This window comes from Mirounga leonina, unplaced genomic scaffold, assembly GCF_011800145.1.
Source record: "Mirounga leonina isolate KUSES-001 unplaced genomic scaffold, KU_Mleo_1.0 Mir_507, whole genome shotgun sequence".
Taxonomy (NCBI): Eukaryota; Metazoa; Chordata; class Mammalia; order Carnivora; family Phocidae; genus Mirounga; species Mirounga leonina.
In genome coordinates, this window is record NW_023270789.1 from 4,816,609 (window position 1) to 4,833,558 (window position 16,950).

General features: G+C 35.5%; 1 protein-coding gene across 1 annotated transcript in view; it reads right to left on the reverse strand.

The window, feature by feature from the left end:
- Nucleotides 1-16,950, reverse strand: part of SYCP1 (synaptonemal complex protein 1) — a 141,975-nt gene that overhangs the window by 79,415 nt on the left and 45,610 nt on the right. Inside the window, exons 13-16 of the mRNA XM_034990227.1 lie at nucleotides 9,031-9,125; nucleotides 8,341-8,525; nucleotides 6,387-6,454; nucleotides 548-609 (exon numbers count right to left, since the gene is read on the reverse strand). Of these exons, the coding sequence (XP_034846118.1) occupies nucleotides 548-609; nucleotides 6,387-6,454; nucleotides 8,341-8,525; nucleotides 9,031-9,125 (410 nt within the window). The remainder of the gene's footprint in view (nucleotides 1-547; nucleotides 610-6,386; nucleotides 6,455-8,340; nucleotides 8,526-9,030; nucleotides 9,126-16,950) is intronic.

Below are 16,950 nucleotides of genomic sequence, written 5' to 3' on the forward strand. Positions count from 1 at the left end.
CTGCCTTCGGCTCAGGTCGTGATCCTGGAGTCCCGGGATCGAGTCCCGCGTCGGGCTCCCTGCTCGGCAGGGAGTCTGCTTCTCCTTCTGACCCTCCCCCCTCTCATGTGCTCTCTCTCAAATAAATAAATAAATAAATAAAATTAAAAAAAAAAAAACATGATTCTGTCTGAACACTAAACATAGTTACTCAATATACAACATATATATCTTCCCCAAAATTGTAGCTTTGTGGCCCAAAGGTATCACAGGCATACCAAATTTACTACCAGTAAATCAGTAATGTCACATGCATATTTGATCTTACTTAAATGTACTGCCAACACACATTCAAATAATATAAACACCTTCACCAAGACAGTTTTCAAAATATATTGAATTTGGTACAGATAAGAATGTGGCTTTACTAAAACACAAATGTATTTTTTTATATTTTAGCTGAAAACACTAATATAAAACATCTGTAGTGTGAGAGTCTAAGTCAGTGGATTCAATATTTTTTTGAAAAGTAACTGCTCTATATTAACAAGAGAAATTATATACTTACCAAGATTTTTTTCAATTCTTCAAGTTCTACTTCTTTGTTATTTTTAAGCTTAGTCATCTCTTCTAAAATAAACAAAAGAATAAAAAGGTGTTAAAATCAGATTAAAAGAACAGCAAAGAAGAGACAAGAAATAAGAATACCATTGTTTTAAAGGGAAAAAAACAAGAGATGGGTTAGTGAAACTAAAGCACCATAAAGCACAGAGGAAGTCGAAATGGAACTACACAAAAATGATAAATATTAATAGTAATGTTTCTATAAAGTGGAATTCCACAACCAAATGAACTCAAGTTCATTAACCAAAATAAGCAATGGATCTGTATAAAACATATTTGGGATGAAGTCACACAGCATGTGCCTTTACCTTTACTTCATCACTGTCTAAGTATCTGACCTCTTAATCTTCACTCCAAACTAAAAAGAAGTGATTCACTTTTCTCAAGCTACTTCTGACCATTGTACTCTGGACCTCAATATTCCTACCTCCTCTGAGACTTTAGTTGCTATGTTCTCTCTCTTAGAGGAAACTTTAAATTCCCCCATCCCTTCTAAACATCTATTTGAATACAAAACAATCTGATGGACCTGTCTGCCCTTTCATACTACCATCATATTTCTTACTTTGTTTTGCAGACAAATTCCTGTTTGTTATCTATGCATTTCTTTCTTAGCTCCATGCAAAACTAATGCCTATCTCATTACATTAATTACACCTCTTATTAAATTAACAAAACTATGATCTTAAAGATCATCAATAACCATTTTGTGGTATAATTCTTAGTCCTCTTTATTGTGGAGCTTTCTGGCATTTGATGTTATTAACTACTCTCTACTTTTCCCCCTTTGATTTTCAAGACCTTGCATTATTTGCATTTCCTGTCCTAACTCCTGCTCCTATTTTCTTTGCTGACACCCTTCTTTTTTCTACCCTAAATAATAACACTCTACAATGCTTTTCTTTCGATCTTCTATTAATTCAGTATTAGGTTAATTAATTTTAAAACATTTCCAGCTCAAACCTCCTTTCTTCTCCTTTTTTAGATTTTTTAACTGCCTACAAAGTTCCCAAATGATGTCTAGCTGTCACCTAAAATTTTATTGTATCTGAAACACTGTCCTTCCTCCCTCACTGTTATGGGTTTTTAATAACTGGAGATACGAGATTTGCTGGAAGTTTCCCAGACTCTTTACATTAAAAATAAACAAAAAATTTGTAATAATTGCCCATAGTTTTTAAGGAAAAAAAGCAACAAAATATAAAATGCCACCATGGACTCTCAAAGAAGAACCTGTCACAAGCAAAGCTTATTTCACCACAACATTTTAGGTAAAAAAGGTTAATTTTTTCAAACTCAAGGATTGATTAAAGATAGTAGAATAAGCATGTCTCCACATTTTCTCACCCCCAATCCCTTTTTAAAAGACACAAAAAATATATATATTTACAACATTAATAAAACCAGACTACCATGAACAAACCAAAAAGTTGAAGAATCCTGGCAGGGAGAGGGGGGACCCACATTAATTCAATGAAGGCTATGTGAAACACCTAGACCATACCTCCCACCACACAGTCCACCTCAAGTTTAATCAAAGATTTAGGAATTGAGGCAAAGGGATGCAGCAGTGCCCCAAACAGCTCATGATCTCTAAGCAAAATAAACATCTCCTAAACCCAAAAGATTAGCCACCAAGCCCACCTTTCCTTACAGTACCTCTCATCTCCCCCCATCCCCACACCACATAATCAGAAAAATCAGATTATAACGTATGTGGGTGAAAAAAGATTTTCAAATATTTAGATGAGTAAATAATCAAGAATCAACAATTAGTAAAGAAAAGCAAAACCATAAAAGAGAGGCACCAAATTCAATTAAGAGAACTAAAATAAAATCCAAGAAGGAATTAATAAAGCAAACAGAAGCAGATTATTTTGCTAAGTATAGTATGTTCCAACAGGGTACAATATCCATGAAATAAATCACCTAGAGCTCTTAGAAATTTAAAATTTGACAACTAAAACTTAAAAAATAGCAAAATAAACATAACTAAAGACTGAATTAGCAGGGGGAAACCAAAAAAAAATTTCCCCAAATCCCCCCCGAAAAAGAACTAAAAGGTAGAAAGTATAAAAGAGAAATTTTAAAATATAAGGATAGATCCAGAATTTCTAAAATCTACCTGTCAGAACTTACAGAGAGAATAATGACACTAGAAAAGAAAAAATAAGTGGAGAAAAATTTTCAGGGCTGAAGACAGACAAAATGTCCTCAGATTCATGAGCTCACCAAACGCTAGCATAAGTGTGATATGATTCCACTTTTAAAAGGTATTCTCTCATGCCTGTACCACTCAAATAGCTTCCAAACTAATTTATCAACTTCTACTTTTTTCCTATCAGCATTCCCCACCCAAATTTATCTGCCATACAGAAGTTGTAGCGATCCTTTAAAAATGTAAACCAGATCATGTCATCCCCCTACTTAAAATCTTTTAATGGTTTTCCTTCATGTTTAGAATAACATAAAAATTCCTTTCCTTGCTCCTACCCGATTTTGTCCTTATCACTTCATACTTATTTCATTACCCTTTTCATATCACTTCTTACACTCAGTCACCTAGGCTTTCATTCAGTCACTTGAATTAACCAAGCTCTTTCACAACTCAGAGCATTTCTACATGAGTTTCCTTCTGACTGAAAAGCTCTCTCCAACTCACATGCTTTACCTCACTAAATCTCACTTATTTATGAGGTCAGCTAAAGGTCATGCCTTATCACGGAATCTAAATTAGGCCCTATTATTCTCTTACATGGTTTCATTTTTATTGTCTTCATAGCACTTATCCTAATTTGTAATTAAATATTTGTCATTTTATATATGTCATCAAATAAGAAGCAACAGAAAACACTAGAGAGAGAATCTGTTACATAAGAGAGTAAAAGCAAACATGGGTACAGATACAGAAAAATAACCACAGTAGTAAAACCTGTTTAGAGCAACATTAGACTAAATTGAAGAGAGGAGACATATGAAGAAACAAAGCAAACTCTACCAAGTCAAAAACAGAATAAATTGACAAAGACTTTGTGTTTACAGTTGGTTTTAATTTGCTTTGTCTGCACTACTTTTTAAATGAGCAATAAAACAACAGGTGATATTTAAAGAGTTCGAACTCAAGCAATGAGATGAGTCTTAAATTTACAACACAGAATGGTCAGATTTGTATTTTTAAAGGAACACTCTGGCATCAGTGCAGAGAATCAACAAGAGACAAGACTAGAAACAAAAATACTGATTCTCAAACTATTACAATTAGTATTAGTCAAAGGGGTATGGTCCAGACCTAATACCAAGATATAAGAGATAGAGCAGACTTTATCTGTGCAGAAAAAAAGTGGTCTTAGAATGAGTCAATGACTGAGACTGCTGAGGGAACGATGGAGGCTGATGGAGGAATATTCTAACCAAGATGTAAGCTTAAGAATATACCATCAAGGAAGAATGCAAAGCATAATCAGGAAACAAAGCAATAAGAATAAGGGCTATTGCAGTAAGAAAAAAGGTTATGAAAATAAGGCAAACCTTCTGTTTGTATTCTATTAAATACAACAAGGGATGAACAAAGATGAAGACCAATGAGGACGATCTGAAGCACGGTTTGATGATTTATCTGCCAAATACAATGTGTTCCATTATGTTACTCACATGCATCCCTCTGGTAGACTAAGAGAATGTGCTGGAATGAAACCAGGAAAGAAAAAATAAGGGCTAGAACTGTTTTAGGTCTGTGGAGATGAAGAAGAAGGGAATGATTCAAAAGAAAGTTACATTAGGTAGATTTTATGAGCTAGATATTAAAAGTTAGAAACAACAGCACTGAATAACCAATTAGAAGAGAAAGATAAGGGAGAAAAAAAAAGAGAAAAGAATATCATCCAAGATTCTGATTTTGAGAACTATACTTTTAACCAAAGAAGGAAATAAGCTAATGCTGATCTCTTATGTCATTGTTAACACTGCTCTTCTACACAAAATGCTTTCCACATTCCACCATTCTCTACAACCACCCAAAGCCTCTTTATACCTTAAAGTCTACTTTTAAAATCTACCTCTTCTATAAAGTCTTTTCCAATTCTGCAGTCTACACTGATACCTTTGGCTTCCTCTTGTCATCAGCATTAACACATCTCCATCAGCAACAAATCTGTGAGAATTCACCCCAAATACATAAATATGTATAAAACACAAATACATATTTACATATCATATACAATTTTAAAATAGAAATACATGTATTGTGATATTCATTATAAAACATATGAAAAGCATAAAATAAATAGAAGGTCCAATATTCCCTTCTCTTATCCTAATAGAATTCTTGCTCATTCCCTCATTTTGGAAACACTGTTCTAATGATTTTATGTATTCAACTTTTCCCCCCCAATATAGAGATTTCTCAAGAGCATGGTATTTTACATCTTGTATATGTTCCCACAGTACCTAAGATAATGCTAAGAAACACACATAGAACTGCTTCACAGTTCTAGAAGAATTCCTTATCCAAACTTCTCTTAATATATTGCTCTGAGAAAAATCACCTTATGCATTTGATTTGTTAATCTGACAATAAGAGACACTTAATTTCAAATCAGAGTGAATTATTACAAACAAATATCCATTAAAGATATTTTAAGTTATTCCTTAATATACAACATTCAATTGAAGGAAGATTTAAAAATCAGATGAAAAATGCATTTACAATCATTCTAATATAAAATAATACCAAAGAAATTATTTATAATTGAATAGTACAATTTTGGATGCTCCAAGATTGGTCTAGCCTATAGTAGGAAATTAGGCATTGCCAAAGGAAAAGCATAAATAAGTTTCAAAAGTTCAGCCAAACATCCTACCAAGACAAAATTTCTTGCAATTATTTTAATTATAAAAGCAACCAAAGCTAATAAAAGCTAACAGGAAGTTGTATAGATAGTCTAGAAAAAACTTGCCAATTCATGAGTTATTTTAATTTATAAAAATAATTCTTTTCAGGGCACCTAGGTAGCTCAGTTGGTTAAGCTTCTAACTCTTGATTTCAGCTCAGGTTATGATCAAGCCTCATGTCAGGCTCCATGATCTGGGGGAGTCTGCTTGAGATTACCACTCCCTCTGCCCCCCCACCCCCGCTCTTGCACATGCTCGCTCACTCCCTCTCTTTAAAAATAAAATATAATAAATATTTTTAAAATAATAATTCTTTTCACCAAAATAAGAAAAAATATTTTTCTATCTTTGTAATTCTCCACATCTGTACTTATCTGTAAATATGAAACATAGGAGTTATTAAGATTAGCTAATTAAAGGGTCATAAATTCACAAAATAACCACAGAATTTCTCTCTCTTTTGGCCATGAGATCTATTGAATATTAACAATACCACATGACAAAACAGGATAGCATTTTACTATAAGTAGTTCATAATCCAACATGACAAATCAAGAAAATTTCAAAATTCAATTAAAATATAAGACATTTTCCACTAAGAATTATTAAGGCCTCTAACTCCTAAAATAAGAAAAACAGACTACAAACATCTCTTAGGCTCCTTACACTTCTAGGTATCTATCTATCTATCTATATATATATATATATATATGCATAATAGAACTGAAGTCTTTCTTAAGGTTTAAATTTTCTGTCTTTGAAAAGTCAAAATAAAAATTACAAAATAATTATTGATAAATGACAGAGGAGAAACTATATTTTATTCTGAAATAGTTTATGTTTTTATAATTGGCTAATATTATCATCTACACATGTTACTCTCTAAATCTTACCCAGTTCACTTGATTTCTTCTGAAGCTCCATGGTGAGTATTTTCAATTGATCGTCACTTTTTTCCGATCTTATAAAATATATTAGTTTACAATGTAAAACATTCTCTTAATCAGAATTCATCTAGTAACTAAAATTGGTGCAATTTAACAATATATATTCACTCAATTATGAAACATTTTTTGAGTATCTACCATGCCATATAGCATAACACTTCAAAATAAGATACTGTTAATACATAGTTTTATATTAATTACATCTGCACAAAAACCTTAAAGCTTATGGTGACAATTTATCTCTTAGCTACTGATGATAATCAAATTAATGCATCCTAGAACTTTGAAAGAGACTGAATATGTAACTATTATTACATCGAATTCTGCCTTAGGAGCAATATAAATGTGAGAATTGTGCAATTCACTTAATTCCTCCAGCTTTCTGCTTCCTCATCTCTAAAACTGAGGTAATTGGAATAGATGATATTTAAGGTCACTTAGAGTTTCAGAATTTGAAAATTGCTTAGATAGATCAATCAAGAATATGTAAGATGAGCTGAGTTTTTAGAAAACCTAGCTTTTCTTACTCCACCACACATAGGCAGTAGAAAGAAATACTGGTCATGACTTCACAGAAAAGCTTGTTCCTCTCTTTCATTCTACCAGACTTAATTAACCCTAATGCTAATGGGACAAAAATAATCACTTAGGCCTCATAACACAGCTTTATAAATGCAAATATAAAAAAAGTGAAAACAGAGGAAGTTTTTAATTCAAGTTTTAGACAAGCTGATCTAGAAATGCAAATGAATATTTTATAGTTACTCATTCATTAATTCACTAATTTAATAAAAGTGCTTGAGTACCTACCTACTCTGTTCCATGCTAGTTACTAATTTTAATATCAGAAAGGTTACAAACCCCACTAAAACAAACCCACAACCTAGGAAGTTATTTCTATGAAGCTAATAATAACCCACAGTTTAATTAAATATGTCCTATCACTGCATCAGCACTTACGAGCTTATCTATATAGCTTGTCTCTGTGACAAAGTATGCATGGGAACTATCCTAGAGAATACCTGCTATCTTTTCTCAGGATACCTGCTTACCTAATACAAACTTTTAAAATGTATTCCTACTTTTTACATTAAAAAAGAGACTTGGTAAATCAGAGAAAGATATGTATCATATGACCTCACTGATATGAGGAATTCTTAATCTCAGGAAACAAACTGAGGGTTGCTGGAGTGGTGGGGGGTGGGAGGGATGGGGTGGATGGATGATAGACACTGGGGAGGGTATGTGCTATGGTGAGTGCTGTGAATTGTGTAAGACTGATGAATCACAGACCTGTACCTCTAAAACAAATAATACATTATATGTTTAAAAAAAAAAAAAAGATAGTAGGAAGGGAAAAATGAAGGGGGGAATCAGAGGGGGAGATGAACCATGAGAGACTATGGACTCTAAGAAACAAACTGAGGGTTCTAGGGGGGGTAGTGGGAGGATGGGTTAGCCTAGTGATGGGCATTAAAGAGGGCAGGTATTGAATGGAGCACTGGGTGTTATACGCAAACAATGAATCATGGAACACTACATCAAAAACTAATGATGTAATGTATGGTAATTAACATAACATAATAAAAAAAAAAGAGAGACTTGGGGGTCACCTGGGTGGCTCAGTCGGTTAAGCGTCTGCCTTCAGCTCAGGTCATGATCTCAGGGTCCTGGGATCGAGCCCCACTTTGGGCTTCCTGCTCTGCAAGGAGTCTGTTTCTCCCTCTCCCTCTACCCCTCTCCCCACTCAAGCTCACTCTCTCTCTCAAATAAAATCTTTAAAAAAAGCGAGAGGGACTTGGTTACAGATGTTATAGGAAGTCAGTTGACAATGAAGAGAAAATACAATGAATACTGCAAATAAGTTGTTTTTATTCAGATAAATAAAAAATATTTTTACCTTTGCTGTTCTGTTGTCAATAATTCTTTCAAGTTGCAGATAGAAGTTTTAAGTTCAGTAACCACGGAAGAATGAGCAGTTTTAGCTTTATTAAATTCTTCTATTTGAGCTTCTTTTTCTGCAGTGAGCTCATAGATTTTTTTTGTTGCTACCTGTAAATCTTCCTCTAAAGCCTTCCGAGTACTCTAAATGAAATAAAGTACAAAACAAATGCTATAATCCCAGGGTCTTAAGAAAAAAAAAAAAAAACACAACTTATCTGCTTCTGTAATTTGCTGTCTCTCCCTCCCTCCTTATTCTATCACCCTACCTCCCCCACCCCACGCCCTAGCCAATCCAGAATGCCCATTCAATACTCCTATCTCAATTCACCATTCTCCCAAAGCTAATCTATAGTCCCAACCTCCCAATGGAGTCTTCCTTGCCCAACGTGTTCTTTCAATTTTTAGAACTACTGTAGCAATTTTTGCCTGAATCTCTGTTAGTACCTAGCATGATCTTGTATTTTAATTATACTTTTGACATGTTTTTATCCAATGTTTTTAATTAAACTATAAGCATTTTGTAGACTGGGATTTTATCTTCTCTATTTGAAGTTCTGGGTCCTTGTACATAGCATTAGCATTCAGTAAATATCTCTTGATTCATAATGTAAGGCTTATCACACACTAATCTGTTTTTATATCATACCACACTTCTTTGCAAAGACATTTTAATATCTTCTAGTTCTGATGTCAAATGATCCTGCTTCTCATTTGATTCTTTTAAGTTTTCATTCTGTAATCCTAAAAAGGAGAGTTGTAGATTGGTAGTACTTAATAAAAAATACATAACAAGAAAGCAAATTATTTGTTACAATTACTTTTTTTCCTCCATGAGATACTCTAAAATAAAGTATAATTATGCAAATATGGATGCACTGATACTGGTTATCATCTACTTTTATTGACTTTTCAAGATTATTATCTCCCCAGCACTCAACAGTGAATATATGAGGATTTTTGGTACATTTTTAATAACAGCTAAACATTGGAAACAATCGAAATATTCAACAGGAGATAAATTAAATTACAATGGTACATACACACAATGGCATACCATGTAGCCACTATAAATGATGATAGACTTTATTATTCACTAATTTGGATATTTATTCACAAAACATCACATAATAAAAAGGGCAAGTTTAAATGATATTTATATAAATAGTGCATGTGAAAGGAAAGAATACACACACAAAAATATTACAAGTAATTTATCTCCTAATGGTGAAATTATTCCAGATTTTATTTTCATCATTGCCCATCTTGATTTTCAGATTTTTCTAAATCATGATCTCAGACTTGTGAGATCAAGCCTGGCATTGGGCTCCACACCCAGCGCAGAGTCTGCTTGAGATTCTCTCTCCCTCTCCCTTTGCCCCTCCTGCTCATTTTCTCTCTCCCTCTCTCTTTATCAAATAAGTCTTTAAATAATTAAAATATTATATTCATATGCTGAAATATTATGAAAAAAAGCTTTTGACTCTATAGCTAATTTATTAAATACTAAGTGTTAGGTACTAGTCTATGTGCTTTATGTGTATATGTGCATTCACTTTTAAACATCATAAAAACAGTAGGACAAAAAAAGAAGTTCATGCTCTCTTTCGTGGGTTAAAATTATTCTATGTCCTCTTACTAGCTACCTAACCTTGGGCATGATACTTAACAAGTCTTCACTTTTCTCAACTGGAAAAAGAGAATAATGATAGCTATTCATATCTTGAAGGATTGCTGTTAGGATCAAACAAGATAATGCAACCTAAAATGTTTAATGACAGTGTCTAGCATATAGTCAATAAATGTTAAAGATTATTATGACAATGATAATGATGGTGTATACTAGAAATTGGTTCTTAAAATTCATGGTATTTACAATGTAATTGGGCTAACAGACAAATAATCAATGATAAGTAATGATGGGCACTTACTCAGAAATTCTGGAAATATAGAGAGGGGCACCCAAACCAAAAAGGGTCAGTAGAAGTCAGAGGTAAGGAGAGACAGACATAGAGAGGGAGAGTTCAAGGAAGGCTTCCAGAAAGTGTCAGCTCAGTTCAAACATTTGAAAGCCAGTAAGAATTAACAAGAGTAAGTGGGAGCATGTACAAAGACAAAAATGGAGGAGACAAGATGACATTCTGGGGTCTAAAAGAAATATATTTCAATAGCATGAAACTTAAAGTATGAGGGAGGAATCAAAGCAGATATGACTGGAAAGATAATAAGGACAAGATCATAACAGGATTTATATGACTTGCTAAAAGTATATGGTTCATAAGTCATAAAGACCATGAAAAATGATGAAGATGTTAAGCAACAAAACAATGTTTCAGGTTTGTATTTTTAAAAATTCTGAAAATCTGTGTAGAAATGAAAGGGTAAGTGGTCCACTTCTACTGTCAAATGCTCTACCACTGAGCTCCAGACTCTCAGCCAGGAGTCTGCTTGAGATCCCCCCTTCCTCCCCCACCCTGCTCCTCCCCCTGCTCATGCTCTCTCTCACTAAAATAAAATTTTTTTAAAAAATTAAAAAATAAAAAAACAAGATTCATCTATATGCTCCCTATAAGAGACTAACTTCAGACCTAAGACACATACAGACTAAAAGTAAAGGGATGGAAGAATGTGTCATGCAAATGGAAGTGAAAAAATAAAAATAAAAATAAAGCCTGGGTAGCAATACAAATATCAGACAAAAGAGATTTCAAAACAAAGACTATGGCAAAAAAACAAAGAAGGACACTTGTGATGAGCACTGGGTGTTGTATGTGATGAAGCACTAAATTCTACACCTCAAACTAATATTACACTTTATCTTAACTTGAATTTAAATAAAAATTTGGAGAATTCAAAAAAAAAAGGACAATACATAGTAATAAAGGGATCAATTTAACATGATGATATAATAATTGAAAATTTCTGCACACCCAACATAAGAGAACCTAAATACAAAAAGCAAAGATTAACAGACATAAAGGTAGAAACTGACAGTAATATAACATTAGGGGCCTTAACACCTCACTTACATCAGTGGAGAGATCATCCAGACAGAAAATCAATGAGGAAACAGTGGCTTTGAATGAATATTAGATCAGTGTACCTAACAGGCATACACAGAACATTCCATCCAAAAACAGCAGAGTTCACATTCTTTTCAAGTGCACATGGAACATTCTCCAGGACAGATCACATGGTAGGCCACAAAACAATTTTCAATAAATTTAAGAAGATTGAAATCATATCAATCATCTTTTCTGAACACAATGATATGAAACTAGCAATTACAAGGAAAAACATCTGGAAAGAACACAAAAACAGTGAAACTAATAAACTACATGCTACCAAAAAACAAATTGATTAATAAAGAAATCAAAGGGAAAAAAAACAAAGAAATCAAAGAGTAAATCAAAAAATACATAATGAAAATGAAAACACAACAGTCCAGGAAGTTGAGGGAAGATGGCAGAAGAGTAGGGAAACTTTGTTTCATCTGGTCCCTTGACTTCAGCTAAATATCTATCAAATCATTCTGAACACCCGTGAATTCAACCTGAGATCTAAGAAAAGAATCACTGTTAATTCTACAAATAAAAAAGCAACTTTTTGAAAGGTAGGAGGTACAGAGAAGTCAATCTGTAGGGCTATATCGGAAGATAAACTGTGGGGGTTGGGAGCCTCCATAATCTGATTACCAGAAAGTGATATAACAGCAGGGCACAAAATCGGAACTCTTAGAAGTCTGCTCTGGTGAGGGACGACCCTGCCTGAAAGGTGCTCAGGTGGTGAAGCAGGGCAGAATTCTAGGTGGGACAGTGTGGTCTCAGAATCCCCAGGGTCACAAAAAGAGCAGGGGTGCCTGAGTGCAGCAGAGTTCCCAAGCATTGGAGCAGGAAGCTGGCTACAATCAGTGAGCCCAGGAGTGGGCTCTCAGCTCAGTGCTGCCATAAACCACAAACCCCAGCACAAGTGGGCAACCACTCTCCAAGCAGGGAGACCCAGCAAGCAGCAGAACCACGGGGAGACCCTCCTCCTTTCCCCCAGGGAGGAGCGACTGGGGTGCGCACTGCAGGAATCTGCAGAGTTTGGCCCCACACAAAAGTGATTGCTTTTCCCTGAGGGTGCGGAGTGAGGGTCGGGGGTCAGGATCTTTCAGCTCCAGGGCTGGAGATCAGGATGCCGCCATTTTTACTTTCATCCTCTAAAGTGGCACAGGAAGCCTTCAGGGAACAAAAGCCACATAGAGCAACATGAAGCAGCTTACCCTGAGCCCCACCTCCTGGCAAGGACAGTACAACTCTGCCCAGGCACAGACACCTGAGAATCAGTGCAACAGGCCCCTCCCCCAGAAGGCCAGCAGGAACATCAGGCTAATACCAAGTTTACAGATCACACAAAACTGCAAAACTCCAGCACAAGGGGAAAATAGTATATAGAATCTGAGGTTTTTTTCTCATGATTCCTTAGTCTTTCAGTTTAAATTTTTTTTTCTGTTTTTCCTTTTCAACTAGTTTATTTTATCAACTCTTTTTAAGTATTTTTTTAATTTTCATTTTTACATTTATATTTTATAAATATATTCATTTTTGGCTTCTTTCACCGTATCCAATTTTATTTTTATATATATATATACACATATACAAGTTTTTCTTTCTTTAAAATTTTGGGATCTAGTGTCTTCTAACAGACCAAAATGCGCCCAGGACCGAGTGTATCATCCTGTTCTGTCCACCTGTTAGATTATATTCTTTTTTCCTTTTTCTTTTTTGGTTTCTGATCTCTTCTGATTTGTCTACTGTATATTTCTCTGGGGTTGTGGTGATATTTTTTATTTTGTTCTCTCATTCCTCTATTCTTTTTTGGACAAAATGACTAGGAAGAGAAATCCATAACAAAAGAAAGAACCAGAGATAATACCCTCTCCCATAGGTTTAATCAACATGGATATAAGATACTGGACCTAGAATTCAGAATAACGATTATGAAGATACTAGCCAGGGTTGAAAAAAGCATAAAAGACACTAGAGAATCCCTCAGTGCAGAAATAAAAATCTAATCAGGCCAAAATTAAAAATGCTTTAACTGAGATGCAGTCTAAAATGGATGCTCTAACAGCTAGGCAGAAGAGTCAGTGACATAGAAAACAAAATGATGGAAAGTAAGGAAGCTGAAGAAAAGAAAGAAAAACAACGACTGGATAATGAGGGGAGGCTTCTAGAAATCAGTGATACCATAAAGCAAAACAATATTAGACTAATTGGGGTCCCAGTGGAAGAGGAAAAAGAGAGTGACAGAAAATATATGTGAGCAAATCATAGCTAAGAACTTCCCTAATTCAGGGAAGGAAACAGGCATTCAAGTCCAGGAGGCACAGAGAACCCCCATCAAAATCAATAAAAATAGATCAACACCCTGACATATAACAGTGAAGCTTGCAAATTTCAGAGTTTAAGAGAAAATCCTGAAACCAGTTAGAGACAAGAGGTAGTTACCCTACAAGGGTAGAAATATTAGACTGGCAGCAGACCTATTCACAGAGAACTGGAAGGCCAGAAAGGACTGGCATGATATATTCAGGGTATTAAATGAGAAAAACATGCAGCCAAGGCTGTCATTAAAAATGGAAGGAGAGATAAAAGAGCTTCTAGGACAAACAGAAACTAAAAAAAATTTGTGATCACTAAACCAGTCCTATGAGAAATATTAAAGGGGATTCTGTAAGCGAAGAGAGAGCCCAAAAGTAACATAGACCAGAAAGGAACAGAAACCATGAGAGACTCCGGACTCTGGGAAACAAACTGAGGGTTACAGAAGCGGGGGAGGGGTGATGGGGTAGCCAGGAGGGCACCTGTTGTGATGAGCACTGGATGTTATATGCAACTAATGAATCGTTGAACACTACACCAAAAACTAATGTTTTTGTAAAGATTTGATGTTCTTTCCTGCTTTGTCAACGATTAGTTGACCATAGAGTTGAGGGTTCATTTCTGGGTTCTCTATTCTGTTCCATTGGTCTATGTGTCTATTTTAGTGTCAGTGCCCTTCAACAAATGGTGCTGGGAAAATTGGACAGCCACATATAGAAAAATGAAACTGGACCATTTTATTTTTTTTTTAAGATTTTATTTATTTATTTGAGAGAGAGAGAATGAGAGAGAGCACATGAGAGGGGGGAGGGTCAGAGGGAGAAGCAGACTCTCCGCCGAGCAGGGAGCCCAATGTGGGACTCGATCCAGGGACTCCAGGATCATGACCTGAGCCGAAGGCAGTCGCTTAACCAACTGAGCCACCCAGATGCCCCTGGACAATTTTCTTACACCATACACAAAGATAAACTCAAAATGGATGAAAGACCTAAAGGTGAGACAGGAATCCATCAAAATCCTAGAAGAGAACATAGGCAGCAACCTCTTTGATCTCAGCTGCAACAAATTCTTCCTAGACACATCTCCAAAAGCAAGGGAAACAAAAGCAAAAATGAACTTTTGGGACTTCATCAAGATAAAAAGCTTTGGCACAGCAAAGGAAACAGTCAACAAAACGAAAAGGCAACCTATGGATGGGAGAAAATATTTGCGAATGACATATCATATAAAGGGCTAGTAGCCAAGATCTACAAAGAACTTACCAAACTCAACACCCAAAAAACAAATAATCCAGTCAAGAAATGGGCAGAAGACATAAACAGATACTTATTCAGAGAAGACATACAAATGGCCAACAGACACATGAAAAAAACGCTCTATATCACTTGGCATCAAGGAAATACAAATTAAAACCACAATGAGATACCATTCAGAATGAATAAAATTAACAAGTCAGGAAACAACAAATGTTTGTGAGGATGTGGAGAAAGGGGAACCCTCTTGGTGGGAATACAAGCTGGTGCAGCCATTCTGGAAAATAGTATGGAGGTTCCTCAAGAAGCTAAAAATAGAGCTATTCTATGACCCACAAATTGCACTACTAGGTATTTACCCCAAGGACACAAATGTAGTGATCCGAAGGGGCACCTGCACCCCAATGTTTATAGCAGCAATGTCCACAATAGCCAAACTGTGGAAAGAGCCAAGATATCCATGGACAGATGAGTGGATAAAGAAGATGTGGTGTGTGTGTATATATATACACACACACAATGGAATATTACTCAGCCATCAGAAAGGATGAAATCTTACCATTTACATCAACATGGATGGAACTGGAAGGTATTATGCTGAGTGCAATAAGTCAATCAGAGAAAGACAATTATCATATGAATTCACTCATATGAGGAATATAAGAAACAGTGCAGAGGATCCTAAGGGAAGGGAGGGAAAAATGGAATGGGAAGAAATCAGAGAGGGAGACAAACCATGAGAGACTCATAACTATGAGGAAGAAACTGAGAGTTGATGGAGGGGAGGTGGGTGGAAGGATGGGGTAACTAGGTGACGGACATTAAGGAAGACATATGATGAGCACTGGGTGTTCTATGCAAGTGATGAATCACTGAACTCTACAATAGAAGGAGAGATAAAAAGCTTCCAGGACAAACAAAAACTAAAGGAATTTGCAAACACAAAACCAGCCCTACAAGAAATCTTGAAAGGGGTCCTCTAAGCAAAGAGAGACCCTAAAAGCAACATAGACCAGAAAGGAACACAGACAATACACAGTAACAGTCACCTTACAGGCAATACAATGGCACTAAATTCATATCTTTCAATAGTTACCCTGAATGTAAATGGGCTAAATGCCCCAATCAAGAGACACAGGCTATCATATTGGATTAAAAAACAAGACCCATCAATATGCTGTCTGCAAGAGACTCATTTTAGACCCAAAGACACCCCCAGATTGAAAGTGAGGGGGTGGAAAACCACTTAGCATGCTAATGGACACCAAAAGAAAGCTGGGGTAGCAATCCTTATATCAGACAAATTAGATTTTAAACCAAAGACTGTAATAAGAGATGAGGAAGGATACTATATCCTACTTAAAGGGTCTATCCAACAAGAAGATCTAACAATTGTAAATATCTATGCCCCTAACATGGGAGCAGCCAATTATATAAGGCAATTAATAACAAAAGCGAAGAAACACATTGACAACAATACAATAATAGTGGGGGACTTTAACACCCCCCTCACTGAAATGGACAGATCGTCTAAGCAAAAGATCAACAAGGAAATAAAGACTTTAAATGACACACTGGACCAAATGGACTTCATAGACGTATTCAGAACATTCCATCCCAAAGCAACAGAATACACATTCTTCTCTAGTGTCCATGGAATATCCTCCAGAATAGATCACATCCTAGGTCATAAGTCAGGTCTCAACCGGTACCAAAAGATTGGGATCATTCCCTGCCTATTTTCAGACCACAATGCTTTGAAACTAGAACTCAATCACAAGAGGAAAGTCGGAAAGAACTCAAATACATGGAGGCTAAAGAGCATCCTACTAAAGAATGAATGGGTCAACCAGGAAATTAAAGAAGAATTTAAAAAATTCATGGAAACCAATGAAAATGAAAACACAACTATTCAAAATCTTTGGGATGCAGCAAAGGCAGTCCTAAGAG